Source organism: Diabrotica virgifera, chromosome 2 (genome assembly GCF_917563875.1).
Source record: "Diabrotica virgifera virgifera chromosome 2, PGI_DIABVI_V3a".
NCBI lineage: Eukaryota > Metazoa > Arthropoda > Insecta > Coleoptera > Chrysomelidae > Diabrotica > Diabrotica virgifera.
This window is the reverse complement of record NC_065444.1, coordinates 62,468,472-62,492,584: the sequence shown is the minus strand read 5'-3', so window position 1 is coordinate 62,492,584 and position 24,113 is coordinate 62,468,472. Positions and strand designations below refer to the sequence as shown.

The following is a 24,113-nucleotide window of genomic DNA, read 5'->3' as shown; positions in this document are numbered from 1 at the left end:
CCATGGTATTAAATCGTCGTCATGGAAACCAATATCGTCGTTGTGATAACCCATTATATTGAAAGTGTGGTTTTGACAACCTTGTCAAAGAATTAATTTGTGTATTTTCACTTCTAAACAAAAATTGATATATCTCTATTTTTTGTGGCTTTTTTCCAAACGTACAGCCCTAGAAAAAATATTATTTCTAACTCATGCGGAAAGTGGAAACATAATAAAATAAAATAAAATTAAAGAAAATTACGTAAAATTAAATCAAATTAAATAAAATTAAGTCAAATTTAATACAATAAATAAAATTGCGTCAAATCGAATAACATAAAATAAATTAAATAAAAAAACATCGCGCTGTTTTTTATTTGACAAAAAACATTTCTTTTCGTTTAAATTAAATGTTCAAACTGCCAAGAGGCAGGTGTGTGGCTGTTTGACATTTAATTTAAGCGAAAAGCAATGTTTATTTATGAAATCAACATTTTTTGAGATAAATAAATTACATACATTCTTCTTTTTGCGTCAATTATTTTTATTCCTAGATTATTTTTTGGCCACCCTGTATAAATAATGATGTTAATGTTTATATTACTAAATAGACAATTAAATCACCTTTCAAATGAGCTACCACACGGCCCCTATTCCCATTTAAAAAAATCATCGATGACGTCACCATTATGTACTATACGTCAAAAAATCATAATTTAAAAATAAAAATCGACATGTCAGAGCTTTAACTCTGAAAATAATAAAGTCATGAGATAATAGACCGTTTCCACCTTTTATGAATGTACTGTATATGTACAATACATACAGTGCACTGGAGTAATTGTTGCCCCCCTTATTAACGTATTTATTTTTAGCACATAAGCAAAACGCTTGGACAGGTCGATTTTTAAAATTTCATAGTATAGCATTAATGTTTCGAACTTTGCGCGATCCCTCTTTAGGTGACAGTCATAACTTTGATTTTTTTTAAATAGGAAAGAACATCATTTGACATCTCATTTAAAAGCGTTTGAAATACTGATTACAAAAATGTTTAATACTTTAATTATTTTTGAGAGCGTAGGCTCAAAATTTCGGTCAAATTTTTTTTTGAATGTATTCATCTTTTTTCGAATCCTGAGAAAAGTAATACGTTTTTTTTTTGAAAAATTGAAACGCAGAATAAAAGATTACAGTATTATCGAGGGTCAAAGTTCCCTGAGAACTGCTTTGTTTATTTTAAAGAGTTGCAGGGGTGAAAAAAGAGAAAATTTAGTGTGATTTTTAATTTTAAAAATATCATTCAAAAGAAACTTTTTGTTTATTACAAGAGACTGTTGGTCCTCGGTAATATTGTAGTCTTTCATTCTGCGTTTAAATTGTTTTTCAAAAATACTCATTAGTTTTCTCAGGATTCGAAAAAAATTAATGGATTTAAATATAATTCGAACGAAAGTTTGCGCCTACGCTCTCAAAAAGGAATTAACTGCTTTACATTTTTGTAATCAATATTTGAAAAGCTTTTAAATGATATGCCACATGATCCACTTTTCTACTTACAAAAATCAAAGATAGGTCTGCCACTTGAAGAGGGATCGGGGATCGCGTACAGTTCGAAACATTGATGCTATAATATACTATGATTATTTTAAAAATCGGCCTGTCCCAGCGTTTTGCTTATGTGCTAAAAATAAATAATATACATTATACGTATCTACGTAACCTGGAATCACATTTTTTTATTATCAATTTTATAGCAGTCATGTCAAAAATTATAAATCCCGCTTTACAGTATTTCACAATATCAAAAACTGTTATTATGAAAAGTTGTTTGGAATTAAAAATCTGAAACCGAAAGCCATTTTTTCATTATTTTTTCATTAAGTAATCATAAATAATCATCATCATCATGGCATCTACATACACTCCTAGCGGAGTGTTTGCCGCAGTCTTTCAACTCTTTCAATTCATTTGTCGCAGTGAATCAATCCGCATCAACATTTTGGTTTTACAATTGGTTGTGTAACTTGGCATCTTCTACACTTTTCCTCCATTCGTTCCTGTTTTTGCTTCTGGTTACCCATTCTCTGACTCCCATCTTCTTAAGGTTCTCCACTATCTGGTTCTCTCATCTAGTTTTGGGTCTTCCTCGTGGTCTGCCTGATACAGGTCTCCATTTGGAAATTTTCTTAATAACGGCTTCTGGATGCCACCTTTCTATATGTCCCATCCATCTGAGTCTCTGTGCCTTGATAAATCTGACGATGTCTTCTCCTTTCAGAAGTTCTCTTACTTCGTGGTTCATGAGTTTTCTAAATTCATAAGTAATCATATCATTATTATTCAGTAATCATAAAACACAGGTAAAATTCATAAAAATTTCTGCATGGTCTGAAACCTAAGATGCAACTATCAAATATCAAATTTTATCAATTTATACCTATATATTATAATGAACCCATTAAAATTGACAGACTTAATTTTATTTTAACATACTTTATAATTATACGAAGTTTATAATATTTGTAGCCTTGTAGGGTTTAGTCAAGAAAAGTAATTGTCACAAAAAATATACCTAAGCATACCTCAAGAAAAATTAACAATGCAAACATTTTGATTTTAAATAAAAATTAATATTTTTTTGTAAAATTTATTGTTAAATAATATTATTTATAATCGTAATACATAAATATTTATGTAGCCCATCATTTCATTAACTTTTATACTAATAATAATAATAAAAATATAAAATTTGGCAAAAAAATATTTATTTTAAATGGTTTAAACAAAATACTGGCTTAAATAAACAAATCACAAATTAGCTGATCATATTTTTATAATCTATGCACCGAGGCACCCCAAATAAAAAAAGGAACATCAATTTTCGTTGGTTAGAACCGGAGTTATTGCGACTTTTGTAAATGTGTAGTTGTGAATTCATTTTTCGACAGTAAAATCAAACAATCGCTTTGCTTTTAAACCTTCCATTTTTGGCGCATCATGGACAGCTCACTTTTAGAAGAATCGTTTTGATTTTCTTTTTGTTTATACTTGAACTTCTATTCTTTTAAATGTTACTTTTTAAGTTTCCTAATGTTTATAAACAAAGCCACGGTGAATTTTTGAAAAAAAATGGTTAACTCGGGTCTTAAGGGCCTTAGGCCATTATATTTTTTGTTTTAATTTGTATAAAAATTCCAATATGTCAAATAAAAAATACTAACTTCCTACATGTTAATGCCTCTGAGTTATTCTAATTGTTTATAAGCTTAAAATCATACCACTTTTTCAAAAATATTTTACAATGTTTAGAATACATTTTTGTACCACTTAATGATTCAGTTTAATAAAATGATCTTTTTTCTTTAATTTGGTGTCTTTAGAATTTATGTAAACCTAACAGCTTACGCATAATGACGTTGTAGATAAAAGCTTTTTGGGAAAAACAAATGCAATTTTGCAATAACTATTAAGTGGACCTTCTTGAAATTTTAATAACAAAATGCTTGTAACATTGTTCCTACTCTGACGCAAAATTAAAGTTTTTTGTTGATTTTCAGAAAAGTTATTAATCATTTCCAAATAATCGACTTTTGGAGCTGTTTTCCCAATAACTAAGCAACAGATTAACAAAAATAACTTTACAAACTATCATTTTAAAGAATTTTCTATGCTTCTTCAGAAAAATTGTGTCACTATTTCATATAATTTACCAGTCTCCACCTTTTGTATTTAAAATCAAACAGCGATTTTTAATTGCTTATATATTGTTTATAAGTTAAAAAGTACGGTAAATCTTTTGCATAATTTTTATATTGGATATTGTTGTAACTAAATTTACCCAAAGCAGTTCTTAGATAGCTGTATCAACGGATGTCACGAAAGAGGCCATTTAATTGCTAATTTCTCTGGTCTAATTGGAAACACAATAGATTTAGAGAAATGATGACTTAGGCAGGCCGCACATCAAAGAAACATGAAACGTGAAACATGAAACAAAATAAATTGTAAAAAAAGCTGTGAAACGTTTCATGTGATAAGCAAATCGATAAAAAAAATAAAATTTGTATAATCGGCAATGGATAGTGAAGTAGTCGTTGCTGTCGGCGCCGGTCTTTAATTGCTTTTTAATATCCAAGAAACGTGAAACAAGAAACAAATAAATTGTGAAGAACGAAACCGTTTCATGTTATATAGTGTAGGAAACAAAGGTTGAACTTTCCCTAACCGTAATGGGAATCAAGAAGCAACCCAGCGGCAATTAATCACCAATAAATGTCTGATTTTTTGGTATAGGTTTCATTTAAGGTCAATTATCCATTTTTTAATTACAGGGTGTTAAATTTTAAAAAGCCCCTTTTTATATATACCATCTGAATCGCTTATGCTAGCGTAAACAAACTTTCAGCGATTATCCATGTACAAGTATTATTTACAAATTTGTATAATTCACCCCCATATTTTCCCCGAAACCACCCCAAAAAAAAAAGGAAAATGAATAAAGAAAATATGCAAAAATTGACTCTGGGCCATCACTGTGGCTTTAAGGCGCAAAGAAAGTTAAAATATAGGTCATAGTATGTAGCAGACTGTGTGTTCTTTTATTTGTCATAAGTATATTAATAATAAAATGAATAGGTGACGAAAAAAAAAAACCCAAAACTGGAGCCCACCAAAGCATTTATGAGGTTTGCAGCGCCACTGTGCCGTAACGGTTGCTTATACGAAAAAAATGCATAGGACCTTATTTGTAGAGCAAATAGTGGTCTTTAATTCAGTATAAGCGTTGTTCCAAAAAAATATATAAGTAATGAGATAATCGTAAAAACATGCTCGCCAAACTTATTTTCAGGGATAGGGGTAGTTTCCTCAGTGAAGTTGCAATCATAATATACAGGGTGTCCCGGAAAATAGTGCGTTCCTTAAAGATATAGGTAGAAGGCACCATGTAGAACAAAAAACTCTTATAACATTTTTTTCTAAATGCAACTGTTTGACCAAAAAATTAATATGTATTTTGGTATCCAAATTTAAATCTGACAACTATGTGCGGTACGCAAATTTAAGCATAGACAGTCCCACGTAAATAGATAGAAGATAGATAGTAAACAGATAGTTTTAAAGAATCCTGTTTAGTGTAAATGCCGAAAATGTTTTCGAATAGTGAGTGTATTACCTATTATGTTATTACCTATGAATGGTGTTTGTGAAAAGTTACTTGAAACATCTATTCGGTATATTAATTATTTTCAAGTAAGTACAACTTAGTTATTTCAGTTCACAAGTAAACAAATTACTGAGACATTATCTGGTGTATTTAAGTTCCACTGTAAACTATTAAAACTATGTAATTCAGTTAAAGCCCTCAGAAATACTCAGCATTCAACCCATTTAAACCTTACTAAAAATACATAATACTAGTTCAGTTAAAAGATGTGTTTTTATGTTAAAAGATGTGTAATTCGTTTAAAATTATGCAATAGGTATTTCAATACATTTCAAAAGAAAATAATTTTAGTAAACAAATAGTAAATACATAAGTATTACCTACTATTAGGTTGGATTATTTTAAATACGGTTAATCACAATCATAAACGAGTTCTTATTATGTTATTATGCCGTAGTGCGTACGATGTTGCCAGTTTATTAAAATTTCCAAACATTAAAATACAGGTATATGGAAAACAATGTTAACTTTTTTTTGGAAACGGTTAACTTTAGAAAAAATGGTATAGGACTTTTTTGTTCCAAATTGTGTATTCTCTCCATACCTTAAAGGAACGCACTATTTTCCGGGACACCCTGTATAAATGTGTTTATAAAAAACCCTACTGATGGAGTAGGATTTTTCCCTACCCCCTTTAAAGGAATGAAAATGGGTGTTCCGGGGCAAATCTTTTAAAAAAAGTTAGTCTCATAATAAGCACCCCTTGATATACCAGAAAAAAAAATAATACCGGACTTGTGTCGAGTTTGCAAGTTTAATCTCTGTTTCCTACACTAATATACTAATCAAAGAAACAAAAATAAAATTTGTATAGTAAATAATGGAAAGTGATGATGACGAGGTCGTTGCTGTTGTGGCAACTCTTTTATTACTGTCCAAAAATCATAACCATAGTACATAATATTTGGTTGCAAACGAATTAAACAATCATCTTGATAAATTTCAATCATTTTATAGAATGAGTATTCAAACATTTACATTGTTTGATTGTGGGTCCTGGTTTAAAAAACCGATATTTTCTTGTTATTGTCTATTCGAGTACCACTTCAGGTTATAATTATTGTAGATTTTTTCGTTCTGCTCCACCACAGAATCCAATACAATATTAAATTCTTGGTCGGCATTCATTTTACGCATGTAATTAATTAGTTAAAACAATGAAACTGATATCGAAAAATAGAACACGTCCTATTTCGTGAAACACGTTTCAAGAAGATAAAAATGTTTCATGGGCATAAACCACACTCGTTTCATAGATATGCGGACGTCTATTTGTTTAGCAGTGTTTTATTTCCAATAAACTTGTTTCACGTTTCATGTTTCTTTGGTGTGCGCCTTCGGAAGATAAAAATGTTTCACACGCATGAATCACACTCGTTTCATTGGTATGCGGACTTCTATTTGTTTAGCATTGTTTTATTTTCATGAAACGTGTTTCACGTTTTGTTTCATGTTTTACGTTTTATGTTTCTTTGATGTGCCTTAGAAATAGGTTACAGTTTATTTTCGGTTTCAAACACCAAAATAACAAAAAAATAGAATGTGGCACTTGGGGAAGTGCCGACACAAGTGAATACTTCTTATAGCGCGTTATCTATATAAACAAAAATTAATGTTTGTCTGTATACAGGATGTCCCAGACTAATTTATCCAGGCTATCCAGCTATCCAGGCTTATCCAGCTAAAATCTGATCTATTCCATTTGTAATACACTTTAATAAGTCGTAGAAAAAATCATCCCCTACATATTCATCCCTTAGGTACAACCCCTAACTTTATTTTTTTAATAGCACCCTGCACATTGTTGTATAGTTTTGTATGTCTATTCTATCGTCTTCTATCGTCTAGTCACCTGATTTTTTTAAATAAAATGGTTTAGGGGATTATTTATTATTGCTATGACTCTACATATATATTATGTAATAATAGTACAATCATTCAAGCTTAAAATGAATCCAAACCTCGCAATTCTAATTGCCTTCATCGATGTTCTTGAAACTTTGGAAATAAGTTCATTTTACCCTCCTCTTCAAACCCGACTTGGTCGCACAGTATGCTTTTTATTTTTAAGGGGTGAAAACTACACCTAACTCCAATAAATTGAAAACAAATGAACTAAAGGGTTATAATTATGTTCAAATACACTCGGGTGCAAAAAAATCGATCCACTGAAAATTTGTCATGTCTCGAATTTCCTAAACCTTTTGTCCGATTTAAATGATTTTTTTACCATGTTATAGCCTTATTTATTAACAATATCGCTGTAATAATACTGTTGCTAGACAGGTAAAATGTCATTGTATACCGGATGTACGAATCAAACTGTGTTTTTTTCTCAAAGTTCGCATCACCCTGTGGACTATTCTAGCGTTTATAAAATACTGAAATTAAAAACCAACTATAGCCTCAGATTTTCTTAACATTCTGTTTTTAGATTCATTCGCTTATGTTGGGTAATAAAAAAGTTAGGTACAGGGTGTTTCTAAATAAGTGCGACAAACTTTAAAGGGTAATTTTACATGAGAAAATAATGACAGTTTGCTTTATAATCATATGTCCACAGACGCTTCGTATCCGAGATACGGGATGTTAATTTTTTTTTACAAACTGACGATTTATTTATTGCTTTAAAACCAGTAAAGATATGCATATCAAATTTGGTGGGTTTTAAGACGTAGTTATTGCACATTTTTTAACATATAATTAAAAATTTTATATTCACCATTGGCGTACATAATGGGTAACATGATCGGTCATAATACCCGTTTGCGCGCTAATAGTGAATATTAAATTCTTAATTTTCATTTTATTAAACTCATCCGAATTTCGGATATTCCGCCTATCGTACCTGGCGTCTTTGTACCATGGACGCACCGGCCAGCTCCGGGTTGGAGGTGTCAGCTACCGCTCACTGCGATTACAGTTCCGGCGGAACGCTTCTTCACTACAGAGCGCGTTTACCTCGGCAGAGTTCCAATTCATTCCACTGCATATCTGCCGTTTGAATTCTTCCCGGTTCAGCACACCGCGAGGAACTGATTTCATGATTCTCCTTTCTCGTCTTAAATACACTCTCGGTAGCCATCACTACTTGATTTCGTCGAAGAAGAAAGGCGTTCGATCCTCTGCTGTTGATCTGCCGAACGCCGGGCTACATGCATCATATCGTTACAAATGCCATAACTGTTTTGCTTGTTTTGTTTCTTCTTCTTAAAGATCCATCTCCTAGCGGAGGTTGGATATCATAATGGCTATGGTCACTTTGTTGGCTGCTGCTCTGAACAGTTGTAATGAACTACAGTTAAACCATTCCCTAAGGTTCCTCAGCCAGGAGATGCGTCTTCTTCCTATGCTTCTTCTTCCTTGGATCCTTCCTTGCATAATAACTCTCAGCAGCTCATATTTCTCTCCTCTGGTAATGTGACCCAAATATTCTAGTTTTCTTGTTTTTATACTGTTCAAAATTTCTAACTCCTTATTTAAACGTCGTAGCACTTCAACATTAGTAATCCTTTGAACCCACTGAATTTTCAACATTCTTCTGTAACACCACATTTCAAACGCTTCTATTTTTCTTATGTGTTGCCTTTTCAATGTCCAAGCTTCCATTCCGTATAGTAATATAGAAAATATGTAGCATCTTAGAGCCCTCAATCTGAGAGGCAACTGAAGGTCTTTGTTTGTAAGCAGTGTCTTCATTTTTATAAATGCTTGCCTTGCAGTTTCAATTCGGACTTTAATTTCTTTGCTTTGGTCATTTTTGTCATCAACCCAGGTTCCCAGATATTTGTATGTCTTTACTTTTTCTATTTGGGTTTGTTCTAGTATTAACCTTTCATTTCCATGTTGTGTTTTTGAGACAATCATAAATTTAGTTTTTTTCTTGTTTATTTTGAGTCCATATCGAATGCAATAATCGTTAATTCTATGTAACAATTCTTGTAGCGACTGCAGGGTGTCTGCCATTATAACGGTGTCATCAGCGAATCTTACGTTATTTACTATTCTTCTGTTTATAGAGATTCCATCACTTAGTTCCGCTATCACTTCCTGAAATATGGCTTCACTGTACACGTTAAACAGTAGCGGCGACAGTACACAACCCTGTCTTACCCCTCTCTTTATATCAATATTCTCGGACTCTTGTTCGTCTATCTTTATATTGGCCTTTTGATTCCAATACAGATTGATGATAATTCGTAAGTCTCGTCTGTCTATATATCTGTTTTTCAATAATTCTATTAGTTTTTCATGTCGGACTCTGTCGAACGCTTTTTCGAAGTCGATGAAACAGGAATAAATATCCAGGTTCATATCTAAGCATCTTTGAGAGAGGACATCAAATGCAAACAATGCCTCTCTTGTTCCAAGTCCTTTGCGGAACCCAAATTGGGTATCATCCATATCATTTTCTAGCTTTCTGTATAATCTTCCATGAATCACCTTTAGAAATATTTTGAGGGTATGGCTTATTAGTGATATTGTCCTATAGTCTGAACAATCTTTGGCATATATTGTTTTAGGTATTGTTACAAAGGTGGACACCAACCATTCCTGAGGTATTTTTCCGGTTTTATATATACTTCATTAAACAGATCCAGTAGTGCAGGTAGAGTTTCATCGTCTAGACATTTCAGTAATTCTGCAGGTATTTCGTCTGGACCTACAGTTTTTCCGTTTTTTGCGTTTCGTATTGCTTGTTCGATTTCCTCCATTATGATCTCTGGTCCCGTTTCGCTATCGATTTCTTCCGGTTCTTGTCTATTATCTTCAAACAGATCTGTTATGTACGACTTCCACTTTTTTAATTTCTCTTTGACTTCTATAATAAGTTTTCCATTTATGTCTTTAAGAAGGCCATCTTTCTTTTTTCGCTGTGTATTTGTGATTTCCTTTATTTTCTTATGCATATTAAAGCTATCACGTTTTTTAGAATATTCGTCTATTTCACTGCATTGATTTGTCAGCCAGGTGGATTTGGCCTCTTTTATTTTCTTTATTATCTGATGATTTCTGAAGTCATCCATCTCTGTTTTTTTCTTATTTTTGTCTGTAATATTTTCTTTCCTGCCTCTACTAACGTTTCTTGTATCATGTTCCATTTTTCATCTGTTGTCTTTATCACGTCTTGTTTGATTTTCTTTAAGTTATCATTTATTTCTTGTTTTAAACTCTGACGTATAGGTTCTTCTTTTATCTTTGAGACATCGAATCGTGGTATATTTGTTTGTTTTTGGATCTTTTTTAATTTTATCTTCATTACGCCTACTAGTGGATTATGGTCTGAATTTATGTCAGCTCCGGGGTATGTTCTCACAGACTTTATAGTGTTTTTATATCTGGATTTGATTAAAATGTAATCTATCTGGTTTCTTACAATGTGATCTTCCGAATCCGCCGGTGATTTCCAGGTATAAAGTCTTCTTTTAGGTAGTTCAAATAATGTATTCATTACTACCAGCTCCTCGCTTTGGCAGAATTCGACAAGTCTGTCCCCCCTTTCATTTCTTTCTCCCAAGCCAAATTCTCCCACACATCCATCCACTTTTCCTTTTCCAATCTTGGCGTTGAAATCTCCCATCACCAACAATATGTCATCTTTTTTTGTGGATCTTATGATTTCGTTCAATTGCATGTAGAACCTTTCTATCTCGGCCTCATCTTTGTCTGCAGTAGGTGCATATATTTAGACAACGTTTATCTTCTTAGAGAATGTTTGCAACTGAATCATCAACTGTCGTTGGGTAAAACCAACGACAGATTTGTTCGTCTCTTTGTCTACAAGTATGGCAACTCCATATCGGTGTCTTGGATCATTGTTACCAACATAATACATCATGCCGTTGTTTGTGGTTAGTTTTCCTGAATCGGGCCATTGAACATCGCTGATACCGAATATATTTATGTTAAGGCGATCCATTTCAGCTGTTAGGTTCCAACCAGCTTACCTGGTTGATATAAACTCTTCACGTTCCATGTGGCCAGTCTTAGGGTTCTTCCTTTTTCTATTTTTTCTAAACAAATGGTTTTCTTGGTTTCCTTCTGATTATGAGGGTTTCGTTTGCTAACGACCTGAGAGGCCTCATATTCTTCAAGTGTACCTCTCCTGCCGGATCTTGGTTTCCGACTTCCATGATCAGTAAGGTGTTTTTGGGCTTTTTCTAATGCCATTATGGTTGTCTAGGAATGCCTTTTAGACCTTTAATACAGTGGTTTTCAGTTCCCGTCCGTATCCTTATGCCGTTGACCACTTCATTGGTTCATCCGCCTGTAGGGCCAATTTCTTGACCCTAGGACAAAAGAGTGCCCTACCACTTACCAACTCATCCGCCCGAAGCCGTTGGTCAGTAAGTGGGGGATTGCTTATACCGGCAATCATTCGGTGAAGAGTATGTCGTAGAAAGAAATATAGTGACCCGTCTGCCCTCGGAAAACTAATAGCCATTCGGGGTCGGAAGAAACCAGAGTTAGCCAAGAGAGGCTGATAGTAAAGATTAAAGACATTTCACTCAAGACTAGTGGAAAATAAGTAAAATGTGAAGGCCCTTACGATCCGCCAGGTGCGTTTCATAAGCGTATGAGTATTGCTACACCTTGTATTCCCGCTCATACTTCGGGGTGTTGTTTTGTTTACCGTAGTATAATTATAATGTTAATTATTTTGTAGCTCATCTTACCGAAGTCAATAATGTACATATTGTCAAGGATACCCGAAGACCTTAGGAATGAATACTTAAGAGATTACCACAAAGAAATAGAAAGTAGTGGTCAGATATTGTATATAGAAAGAGATGGACAGCAAATACCATATGCAAATACGAAACTAATTGTTGCTGTTATGGACAAACACGAATAAATATATTATTTTTATTTAGCCTAAACGACGACGACATTGGTAAATATTCACTGTGAGTGGTCCAGCCATCTTTATCTCTCACATGCGCAAGATCGCGTGGTAAAGAGAGATAAATAGACCACCTATCGACTACCCCGCGTTACACTATTTTGCCTACTATCTTATTATGTATAATATGGTTATACATTATCATTCGAATTTGAAATATTTGTAGAATTCAAGAAAGGTTGAAAAGGTTAGAAGATATGACGAAATTGTAAGAAGAATAGTAAAAACAACAATATTATTTTCACATATACAAACACTTACATATTATACTTTTTTGAATTGACGTCCCTAAAACGGTGGCTATCTTCACGTTTATTTACTTTTCACACGAATGATCAAAGTTCGATTCCCCGCTGAGAAGAATTTTTTAAATCTATTTTAATGAAATAATGATAACCAAAATTAAATAATTAAACACCAATACAACATAATAATGAAAATGTTAATGATGAATAAATTCTTTATATTATATTTAACAATAAATTGTGAAAATTGCTAAAATCATCAGACACATTTTAAAAAAAAAATAGGATTTTTTAAATTCTAAAGAACTTGAAGGTGTGACTATATTATAAAAAAATTACACTTTTATAAAAAAGTGCTTTAAAAAAAATATTGTGCCGATATGTGCTTTTGCCCTGGTGGCGGTTTTCACCCCCTCTTAAGGGTGAAAACATATTCGTCCAAAGAAAGTCAGGAAATGGATAAACTGGCTAATTTTAAGTAACTTTTGTTCTATAGAGTTTTTTCACTAAGTCAATACTTTTCGAGTTATTTGGCAGTGAATATGTTCATTTTTTTCAACAAAATAACCACGCTTTTAGACGGTTTTTTTGCAAATAACTGAAATAGTAAGTATTTCGTCGAAAAAACATTCTTAGGAAAAATATAGCCTATAAAATATTAAAAAAAGGTGTATATATCACGTGTCTACACTTAGTAGAAGCAGAGTTATAGCTAATGAAAAATAGGTTCATATTCGTCAAATTCCAAATGGGATACTTTAACGTGAAATAACCAAAAATGAAGCACATTTCGGGGAAAACTCATTACAACTTATTTAAAGTGTTTAAAAAAAGCTTCATTTTTGTTTTATAAAAAAAAATTCTAGCATCAAAATTAAACAAGTTACGCTCAAAATAAAGTTAGTCCCTTTTGGTTTTGGTAAAAAAATCGAGAAAATCACCCCCTAATTAGTATATTAAATGAACTTAATCGTTACGACTTCACAAGTTTCTTGACTCGTGTATATATTGTTTATATATGATCTGTAAGTTTGATCGGTTCAAAGTCCTGATTTTTGAAAGGGCTGTAGTTAAAAGGGGTTGAACGAGTCACTGATCACGAATGTATGCAAATTTAGAAACAACAAATCTCAATAAATTTTTGTCTAACAGAAAAACAAAAAAATACATGATATTCAGAAAATCAAATCTGACTTTTTTTGTTTTTCGAGATTTTTGGTATCTCTAACAATTTTTAAGTTATTTTGAAAAAAAGCATATTTTTCAAAATTTTACTTTGAAACCAAATTTTTTCAAAAATAAGCACTTTAAATCGATAAAACTTACAGATCATATAAACACAACATAAGTAAAATAATTTGTGGAGCGCTAACGATTAATTTCATTTAAGTTGCTAATTAGGGGGTGGTCTTCCCGATTTCTTTTTTTGCAAAAACAAAAGGGACCAACTTTATTTTGAGCGTAACTTGCTTAAATTTAATGCTAGAAACTTTTTGTAAAAACAGAAATAAAGCTTTTTTTAAACACTTTAAAAAAGTTATAATGGGTTTTCCCAAAAAGTGCTAATTTTTTTGGATATTTCAAGTCGAAATATTCTATTTGAAATTTGGTGAATATTAATCTATTTTTCATTGGCTATAACTCTGGTTCTACGAGATCCACAGACCTAACGTGTACACCATTTTTTTACTTTTTTGTAGGCTATATTTTTGCCAAGAACGTTTTTTTTGGCCAAAATACTTACTTTTTGAGTTATTTGCGAAAAACCGTCTAAAAATGTGGTTATTTTGTTGAAAAACGAACATATTCACTCGCAAATAACTCGAAAAGTGTTGACTTGGCGAAAAAGCTCTATAGAACAAAAGTTACTTAAAATTAGTCAGTTTATCCATTTCCGGACTTATTTTGGACACATATTTTTTCACCCCCAAAACACAATATCACTTTTTTTCTTTGACATGTAAGCTATACGTATGCCAAATTTCATGTCAATCCAAGCGGTTCTTTAAAATTTAGAGCAAAAACCGTGAAAGAATGGACTAATATGAATTTTAAGTAGGTAAATCAACTTTTAATTATTTATTAAACAAATTAAAAAAGATGAGCAACAGCCGTGTTAGAAATAGGGAACTCTCGATCTGCAGTCTAATGCCACTGTCCCACCATCAATTTGTAGATATCGATTTATTGCAATATCATTGCATTAGTAACATTTTTAAAATAGTTTGAAATAAAAAAGCCAGGGTGATTTACAGGTTGATTGATTAGTGGGGTAAAGCTCCGTAAATCCGTTATAGTAATAGATAGCAATAAAAATTAATAACAAAAATTGTAGCCAACTTTGATTACAGATTGATAATCAGTAATCGTAAATTGTCAGTTTTAGACAATTCAGTCATGGCTTACCTAAAATTTGGATAGATTTAGATCCGTAATTAATAATTTGCTCTGAAAAATGAAAATATCTCGAAAACTAATAAATTTAGACACAAGGAATGTCATATAAAAATTAAAGTACGGTAATAGTACTTTTCGATAGTGATATAAAATACAGAGTGTTCCATTTAAAATTACTGAGAAAATAATGTACTTGCGTTTTGACTCACCCTGTATTCAATATAAAGAAAATTAGCAATATCGATCATTTATGAAAATTTTGACAATAACTAAAAAAATATGGCATCAATAAACCATTGCCGTTGTGCTTATTTTTATTTATACAGGGAGTTAGACTTGTTACGATTTTCATATAAAATTGGTTATAACTTTGTAAATAGCCTGTATAACATACTAAACCTTTATATTTTTGTGATGGAGAAGTTTACAGGATTTCGAATTTAAAATAAAATATAGGGTGTTCCATTAAAAAAAACATAAGTTTAACATAAGCTACTATGATATCGAACACCCTGTAACATTCTAACTAATTTTGTGATGTGAAGTTCAAAGTTGACTACAATTTTTGTTATTAAATTTTATCGCTATCCATTACTATAACGGATCTACGGAGCTTTACCCCACTAATCAATCACCCTGTATAATAGTAGTTAAATATTGCATTGTTAGCTAGTTCTAAGCTATTCTGAAAATTGCAGGTACATAGGTAGCCTGGAACTATTTTTAAAATGGATTACAAAATTTGCGGAGATCGTGAAAACAACCAAGTCAAGTATTACTTATTAGAGAAAAATGGTCAAATTTTCAGTACATATTTACCGATGGGTCAAAAGACGCAAATGAAACGGGCTGTGCAGTATTCCACGAAAATAAAAATTACCATCATCAATATAGCCTACCTATTGAATGCTCAATATACACAGCAGAAATGATAGCAGTAATGTTTGCTGTTCAGTATATACTTCTGAATCCAACTAGCAATTATGTTATATTTACTGACAGTAAAAGCGTGGTGGGGAACATTAAAAGATGTAATTAAAGAAGCAGCAAATATTAACAGCACCAATGACAACACAAAGAAAAAACAAAAAGAATGGTTTGATGAAGAATGTGAACAAGCATTGGAAGAACGGGCCAAGCTACGATTAAAAATGATAACTCAAGGAACAAGAGAAGCGCAGGAAAATTACACTAAACAAAGAAATAGAACCAAAAAAATACTACGAGAAAAAAAAAAGGAAACATTATGAAGCTAAACTGAAAAATATAGAGGAGAGCTACAAAAATAATCAAATTAGGAACCTGTACCAAGGGATAAAAAATGAGAAACGAGGGCACCAACCGAAAACTGTACATTATAAAGACACAAATGGAGAAATGATTATGGATGAACCAGAGATATTAGAACGCTGGAAGCAGTACTTTGATGAGCTTCTAAATGGACCTGAAAAGACAGACGATAATAACGAGGAAACAGAGGATCTAGTAAATGAAATACAAAATCAACAGGGTGAAGCGCAGGCTCCGACTATAAGCGAAATTCAGAATATCATCGATAAATTAAAAATGAACAAAAGCCCAGGAAGCGACGGCATAACGGCTGAAATGATTAAATTTGGAGGAAATCAGTTAGTAGAGAAAATCCATAAACTAATTAATAATATATGGGAACAAGAAATACTACCTGAGGAATGGACAGAAGCAATACTGTGTCCTATTCACAAAAAAGGAAATATAGCTGATTGTCAGAATTATCGAGGCATAGCGCTTCTAAACATAACGTATAAAATATTGGCTATGCATATTAAAAACAGATTAACAACGAAGGTTGATAAAAGCATAGGAGAATATCAAAGTGGGTTCAGAAAAGGCAGAAGTACTGTGGATCAAGTCTTCACACTACGAGAAATACAGGCTGAAAGTTACGAATATAATAAAGACACCATGGTTCTTTTCATTGACTTTAAACAGGCTTTCGATCGAGTGAAAAGAAGCGAGTTATTCACAGCATTGCAAGACATGGACGTTTCTCCAAAGCTTATTAGAATTATAAAATTAACTCCCCAAAGAACAATGAATAAAGTCAAGATAAACAATACTATAACAGAAAGCTTTGAGGTCAAACAAGGAGTGCGGCAGGGTGATCCATTATCGTCTATAATGTTTAGCATATTACTAGAAAAGGTTATACAGGAAGCAAACATTAATAGAACAGGTCTGATCTACCACAAAAAACATCAGTGCTTGGCATTCGCAGACGATTTGGTAATCTTGGCTAGGAGCAAAATAGAACTTATAGAAACAGTCATGAAACTCGAGGAGAGGGCAGCAACCAAAGGATTGTATATAAATGAAGCAAAAACAAAGTATATGGAATGGACAAATAAGCAATTCGTTCGGGGGCAATACATAACAATGACAACAGCGAAGGGAACACAGTATAAATTCGAAGAAGTTGAGAGATTTGAGTACCTAGGAACTGTCTTCACAAGAGATTCTAACTGTGAAGAAGAAATACAAAAGAGAATTATGTCGAACAACCGCGCTATATTTGCTCTTAATGGGTTGTTAAGAAGTAAAAATATATCACGAAGAGCAAAACTAAGAACTTACAAGACCGTAATAAGGCCGATAGTAACGTATGCTTCTGAAACATGGGTCACAACAAAAAAACATCAAGAGTTGTTATTGGTTTGGGAGAGGAAAATACTGCGCAAAATCTTCGGTGGGAAAAACTTAAATGTACAATGGGTAAGAAGAACAAATAAGGAACTAACAGAGCTCTATCAAGATCCTAACATACTAGCAGTAATTAAGGTGCAAAGACTTAGATGGTTGGGCCATGTGCAGAGGATGATTCCATCTAGAATTCCCAGAATGGTACTATCTAGTGCATTGGCAGGGAAAAGACGAAGAGTAATGGAGTTAGAGAAGATATGAGAAGAATGAACGTAAGGAATTGGGAAAGAAAAGCGACTGACAAAAGGGAATGGAAAAGAATAGTACATCAAGCCATGGGCCTACTAGGCTCGTAGTGCTTACATATTATTATTAAAAGCGTGGTGGACAGATTAAGTAACATTCAAACAGTCAAACACATAAACCACATTGAATTGAATATACTTAAAACTCTGTTTGAAATTATACAATTAGGAGTAAATGTAACAATTGCTTGGATTAAGGGTCATTCGGGAATAAAAGGCAATGAAATAGTTGACAATTTTGCTAAATCAGCTTATGTGATCGGAGAAAAAATAAACAAAAATTTAATTCCAGCTTCAGATATTGATACTTTTAGCTGACAAAAACTTAAAAGTAATTGGCAATTGCATTACAGAGAATGTAATACTGGCTCAAATTTTGCTCATTGTAACCCTAGGATATTCTCAAAAAGATGGGTTTACACAGAATATAACAGACATTTTATAAATACCATTAATCGACTGAGAGCCAATCATGCTCTTACGCCGTATTACATGCATAGAATCGGCTTGTCAGATACTCCCAATTGTACTTGTGGCAAAATCGGAAATCAACACATGTCATATTAGAATATCATTTAAACATAAATAACATAAACGACCTTTATAAGGAATTAAAAGATTTAAAATGTTTTTCCCAATAAACCTTAATACTTTAATATTTACAAATGATATGGAAATTCTTCATATCATTTATACACATGTTAAATTATGTAAATACAAGTTGTAAACGTAATATAATAGGCATAATTTGTTAATGTGGTTTGAAAAAATTAAGAAAAAATAATATATAAAAAAACACATAATAAAATAATAACAAAAAAATAATAAATAAAAAAAAAGAAAAAAAATAGAAACAAAAATAAAAAAGAATAGAAAAAAAAAGAAGTAAAAAAAGTGTTTCGCACAAATTAAAATATATATTAAAAAAACAGTAAAATATTAAAAAAAAAAACAAACTAAAAAAAAGCTACACAATGTACTAATGTATCTATAAAAATAATATTGTAGAATGTACTTATGTTTATAAGAAATTTATGACTATGAATCTGCAATCAATCACAAACAAGTCTGGCTAATTGGCTCTGCCAAAGCCATTTTTCAAAAAAAAAAGTATATAAAAACGTTTTAAAATATTAAAAATTCAGTAATATACAATTTCATTAACCCATTTAGTAATGACGCGGTATAAAATATATTCACTGTGTCGGTACTCCATATATGCTACGGGCCGTTTTTTATGCGTTTATCGTGAGGACTTTTTGAAAAGACAATCAACGACTTTATTTACAAACCAGTCATTTATTCAACACACATGCCATAAGCAATCCAGCTAATAACCTTTCATGATTGACACGTCTCATTAAAATTGTGATAAAGGAAAAGATATAAAAACGACGCCATATAACTTCAATATTCAAAAATAATTAGAAGAAGACCTCTATTCGTTTTAGTTTATTACAAATCGTGTTTATAAAATTCGCGTTTTTCAAAATTTGTTTTCCAAAATGATTCCTGAGTTATGGATAAAAGGTAATTGTGTTACTCAAATGTTAACAAAAGAAACATTAAAGAAATACAGACATCTACTAAAATGGAAAAAGAATGAAACAATTCTCGAGTTTGGTGCGGCACATGGAAATACTTCAGTCAAATCAGTTCTACCAACCTTACCAGAAGATTACAAAGAGTATATTCTAAGCGATATTTCGCCTGATATGGTTAACCATATGAAACAGAATCTACATATACCTAGAAGTAAAGTCATACAACATAATATTGCTACCAAACAGGTTCAAAACGAATTCGTAAATAAGTTTGACCACATTTTTGGTATACACGTGATGCACATGGTGCCAAATCCCAGGTAAGATATTTTGTTTATTATTATTTTTTTTTAAAAATAGTTGAAAGACGAATAAGTTTGTACACACTTGAATGAATAGAGGAAATAAAAAATGTAGTATATCAAAGTGTGTAAATAATTTATTTCTTTAGCTGAGCGCATCATCATCGGAGCTAATGCTAAAATAAAAAAGAGGCCTTGTAAGAAAAAGAAGTACAAAACTCTTTTTTTACTTACGTCAATTGTTAAAAAAAGTACCGCTACAAAATTGAGGTGTTAACATTTGCATCTTGTGAAAATAAATTTTGGTTGGATATGCTATGTCCTCCGTACAACCCCAAACAGTAAAAACAGAAAAACGGCCATATTACACGTTACACAAACACAAAAAAAAAATTTTTCATGGTATAGGTATCACCCATCCACTGTTGGCCTAGTAGAAACAGCTGACTGACAAAGTCGGATATTCAAATCTGCTTTTATCTGTTCTGCGTTGACGTATGACAGCTGACATTGAATTCTGAATATTTTTAACATTTTTGAAAAAAAATTAAAAATTTTTAAAAAATTAAACTGATAAGGAAATGTACTAATCAACTAATGACTATGTTTGTACTAATCAACTAATAAATTAATTGATAACATGATTGATTTTAAGACTAATTGGCCCAACATACATACACACCTTGTCAGATAAAAAATAAAAACAGGAAGTAATGAGGAAGATCAGTTTTTAATGGTGAATTCTCAAATTCAATATTCAATAAATCTAATATCTCCTAGAATATTGAATTTGAGAATTCACCATTAAAAACTGATCTTCCTCATTACTTCCTGTTTTTATTTTTTATCTGACAAGGTGTGTATGTATGTTGGGCCAATTAGTCTTAAAATCAATCATGTTATCAATTAATTTATTAGTTGATTAGTACAAACATCTAAGGTACATTTCCTTATCAATTTAATTTTTTAAAAATTTTTAATTTTTCTTTCAAAAATGTTAAAAATATTCAGAATTCAATGTCAGCTGTCATACGTCAACGCAGAACAGATAAAAGCAGATTTGAATATCCGACTTTGTCAGTCAGCTGTTTCTACTAGGCCAACAATAAATGGGTGATACCTATACCACGAAAAAAAATTTTTTTGTGTTTGTGTAACGTGCAATATGGCCGTTTTTCTGTTTTTACTGTTTGGGGTTGTACGGAGGACATAGCATATCCAACCAAAATTTATTTTCACAAGATGCAAATGTGACCACCTCAATTTTGTAGCGGTACTTTTTTAACAATTGACGTAAGTAAAAAAAGAGTTTTGTACTTCTTTTTCTTACAAGACCTCTTTTTTTATTTTAGCATTAGCTCCGATGATGACATTTATGCCGAAAGCGCTCTGCTAAAGAAATTAATTATTTACACACTTTGATATACTACATTTTTTATTTCCTCTATTATTTTTTTCCTTTCTACCAAATCCTAAAAAGCGATATTTCCAACCGACATTTCCTAGTCAAGCCGGAGCACCACAGGCAAGTGTCCTGAAACTGATATTGTACTTGCTCTACAGTGCTAATCTACCGACAAGTAAGACAATTGTAAGAACAGTGCAACTTTTGCTGATGACATCGCTGTACTAGCATCTCACCATGATCCAATCACAGCGTCCAGAAACCTTCAAGAAGACCTTAACAATATCCAAAGATGGCTTAAAAAATGGAAGGTAAAGGCGGATAAAAATAAATCCACCCATGTAGGTAACTTTCACCATGAAAAAACAAACAAGTTCAATTGTAACTCTGAACGTATAGTCCGTCCGCTATAACTTTTCCCATGCGGTACGATTCATTTTCAATCAAATTAAGTCAAAACAGAAAGTGAAACGTACGCCGATGTGTGTAGTATATAGGGTGAGGCAGATAGCTGGCCTATTAGAAATATCTCGAGAACTAAAGTCAACAGAATCATGAAAATTTTACTAAAGGGGTTTTGAAGGATGATCTATTAAATGAAAATATTTTGCAATCTCTTTGCAACTTCCGGTTATACCGGAAGTTGCTTATAACTTTGTTTTTTAAATGGGACACCCTGTATATTTTTACATTTTTGGATTCTCCTCAATATCTTCTTTCTTAAAATATGAGGTTTTGTAATATTATACAGGGTGTTTTAAAAGATATTTACGTATTTTTATTAATTTCGTAGCAATATTCACACCCTGTAGAATTGTAATTGTTTGACATTAAGAACTCTGCTTTCGTTCAAGTGATTTTTAATATAGGTCAAACCGGCAAACAGGTGTATGTTCTCAAAGAAATTGAAAGTGTGTAAAAAAATTTTAATAATCAGCTAAGTACTTTCAACACATAACGTGCCATCATCAGAGCTTCCTAAAAGGACATTTAAGATAAGAGATTTTTTATAAATAAAAGATTGAAAAAACTAACGTCCTCTTATAAATCCTTCATAGAAGAGCAATTGTTAAAATTCACATGATAAATCATGGATACTGGGCAAAAGCCACAGATATCGGGTATAAAACCCTTAAAATTAAAAGTTTATCACATCTAAATTCTTTTTTAGTTTAAAATTACAACATGGCTGCGTCAAACCATTGTGAGTTTACGTGAACAGCTGAGCGCTGTCATTCATTAAAATGATAAAGAAGGAACCACTAATATATGCACCCTCTATATTGGTATGTAAATAATAATTAAAAATTAATTAAACTGAAAATGGCTAAAAAGCCATGTGTTGGTTAAATGAATTCTAAGTGAAGATACTAAATTTTTAAAGTTAAATTTTCAAAATTACACTTATTAATATTGAAGTGAAATGTTAACGTGTATGCAAGTTATCAAAATTCTTTTAAAAAACAAACCGTTATGGTTTGACCACTTGGTTCTTTGAGAACATACACCTGTTTGCCAGTTTGACCTATTTAGAAGTGTGTACAAGTCATACAGTCTGTTTCAATTTTTAATATAGTCTACTATTGTTAAGACTCATTAGTATAGCTAATTTTGAAATTTTAGTATACAGGGTTAGTCGAAACTCGGAATGAATATATTCTGAGTTTTCTTAAATGGAACACCCTGTATTTTAGTATTGAAATGAAATGATATTTCATAGTACTTTTTTATTTTATAAGTATTCCCTATACCTAATTGCTTCAATTTGTGAGTTATTGGTGATTCAATCTAAACATTATTTGCAACAAAAAATACGTAAAATTTTATTAGGTTGGCCGTGAAAAAATTCAATCACAAATAATTTTTCAGAAATAAATACATATTAATCCAGACTGATCCTTAAAATTACCAATAATGGTTTAGCTATCAAAATACCTACGTAGTTAAGATTGTTGGTGCGACTTACAATTAAGCACAAATTAAAGCAGTTAGGTATAGGGAATGCTTAAGAAATAAAAAAGTACCATAAAATTTCATTTCATTACAATACTAAAATACAAGGTGTTCCATTTAAGAAAACTCAGAAAATACTCATTCCAAGTTTCGACCAACCCTGTATATTAAAATTACAAATTTAGCTATACTAATGACTCTTAACAATAGTAGACTATATTAAAAGTCATTTGAACGTAAGTAGAGTTTTAGATGTCAAACTACTACAATTCTACAGGGTGTTAATGTTGCTACGAAATTAATAAAAAAACGTAATTAACTTTTAAAATACCCTGTATAACATTACAAAACCTCACATTTTAAGAAAGAAGACATCGAAGAGAATCCAAAAATGTAAAAATATACAGGGTGTCCCATTAAAAAAAACAAGTTATAAGCAACTTCCGGTATAACCAGAAGTAGCAAATAGATGAAAATATTTTTACTAAATAGATGACTCTTCAAAACCCCTTAATTCAAATGTTCATGATTCTGTTGCCTTTAGTTCTCGAGATATTTCTAATAGGCCCTTTATTTGCCTCACCCTGTATAGTATACAGTATACAAAATGTATACTGTATGTATCGACGTTCGTTTCAATTTATGTTTTGACTTAATTTGATTGAAAATGAATCGTACCGCATGGGAAAAGTTATAGCGGACGGACTTTAACACAGCTCCCACAAACCGATATTGTCAAGTACCTAGGAATCCACCTTAATAGGAGATTAACTTGGCAAAAGCACATTTGCACAAATAAAAAAACAACTAGAAATAAAATTTCTAGAAATGTACTGGAGCATATGTCGTAAATATCAACTATCTCTTGAAAGCAAACTAGTGATATATAAAGCTATATTAAAACCAGTGTGGACCTATGGTATCCAACTTTGGGGGACATACAGTCAAACAAACCTAGAAATACTGCAGATGTTCCTGAACAAAGTCCTTATAACGATTCTGAATGCCCCTTCGTATGTGCCAAACTATGTGATAGAGCAAGATTCAAGATTCAAAAATTTATTGACTACGTTTACAAAAAAAATTTTTGAATTGTAGCAAGTCGATTTGATATATATAAAATACATGAGATAATGTGTATATACAATATAACATATAGAAATATAAATA

The 24,113-nt window shown here is 31.8% G+C and overlaps 1 protein-coding gene across 2 annotated transcripts in view; it reads left to right on the top strand.

Annotated features, from left to right (window-relative positions):
• LOC114326250 (juvenile hormone acid O-methyltransferase-like) overlaps positions 1-24,113 on the top strand; it is a 164,392-nt gene that overhangs the window by 117,547 nt on the left and 22,732 nt on the right. Inside the window, exon 1 of one of the 2 annotated variants that reach the window (XM_050642603.1) lies at positions 18,732-19,603. The exons of the other annotated variant lie outside the window; for it this stretch is intronic. Within the exon in view, the coding sequence (XP_050498560.1) occupies positions 19,245-19,603 (359 nt within the window). The 5' untranslated portion in view covers positions 18,732-19,244. Of the gene's footprint in view, positions 1-18,731; positions 19,604-24,113 lie in introns of those variants that run through there. 2 annotated transcript variants of the gene reach the window in all.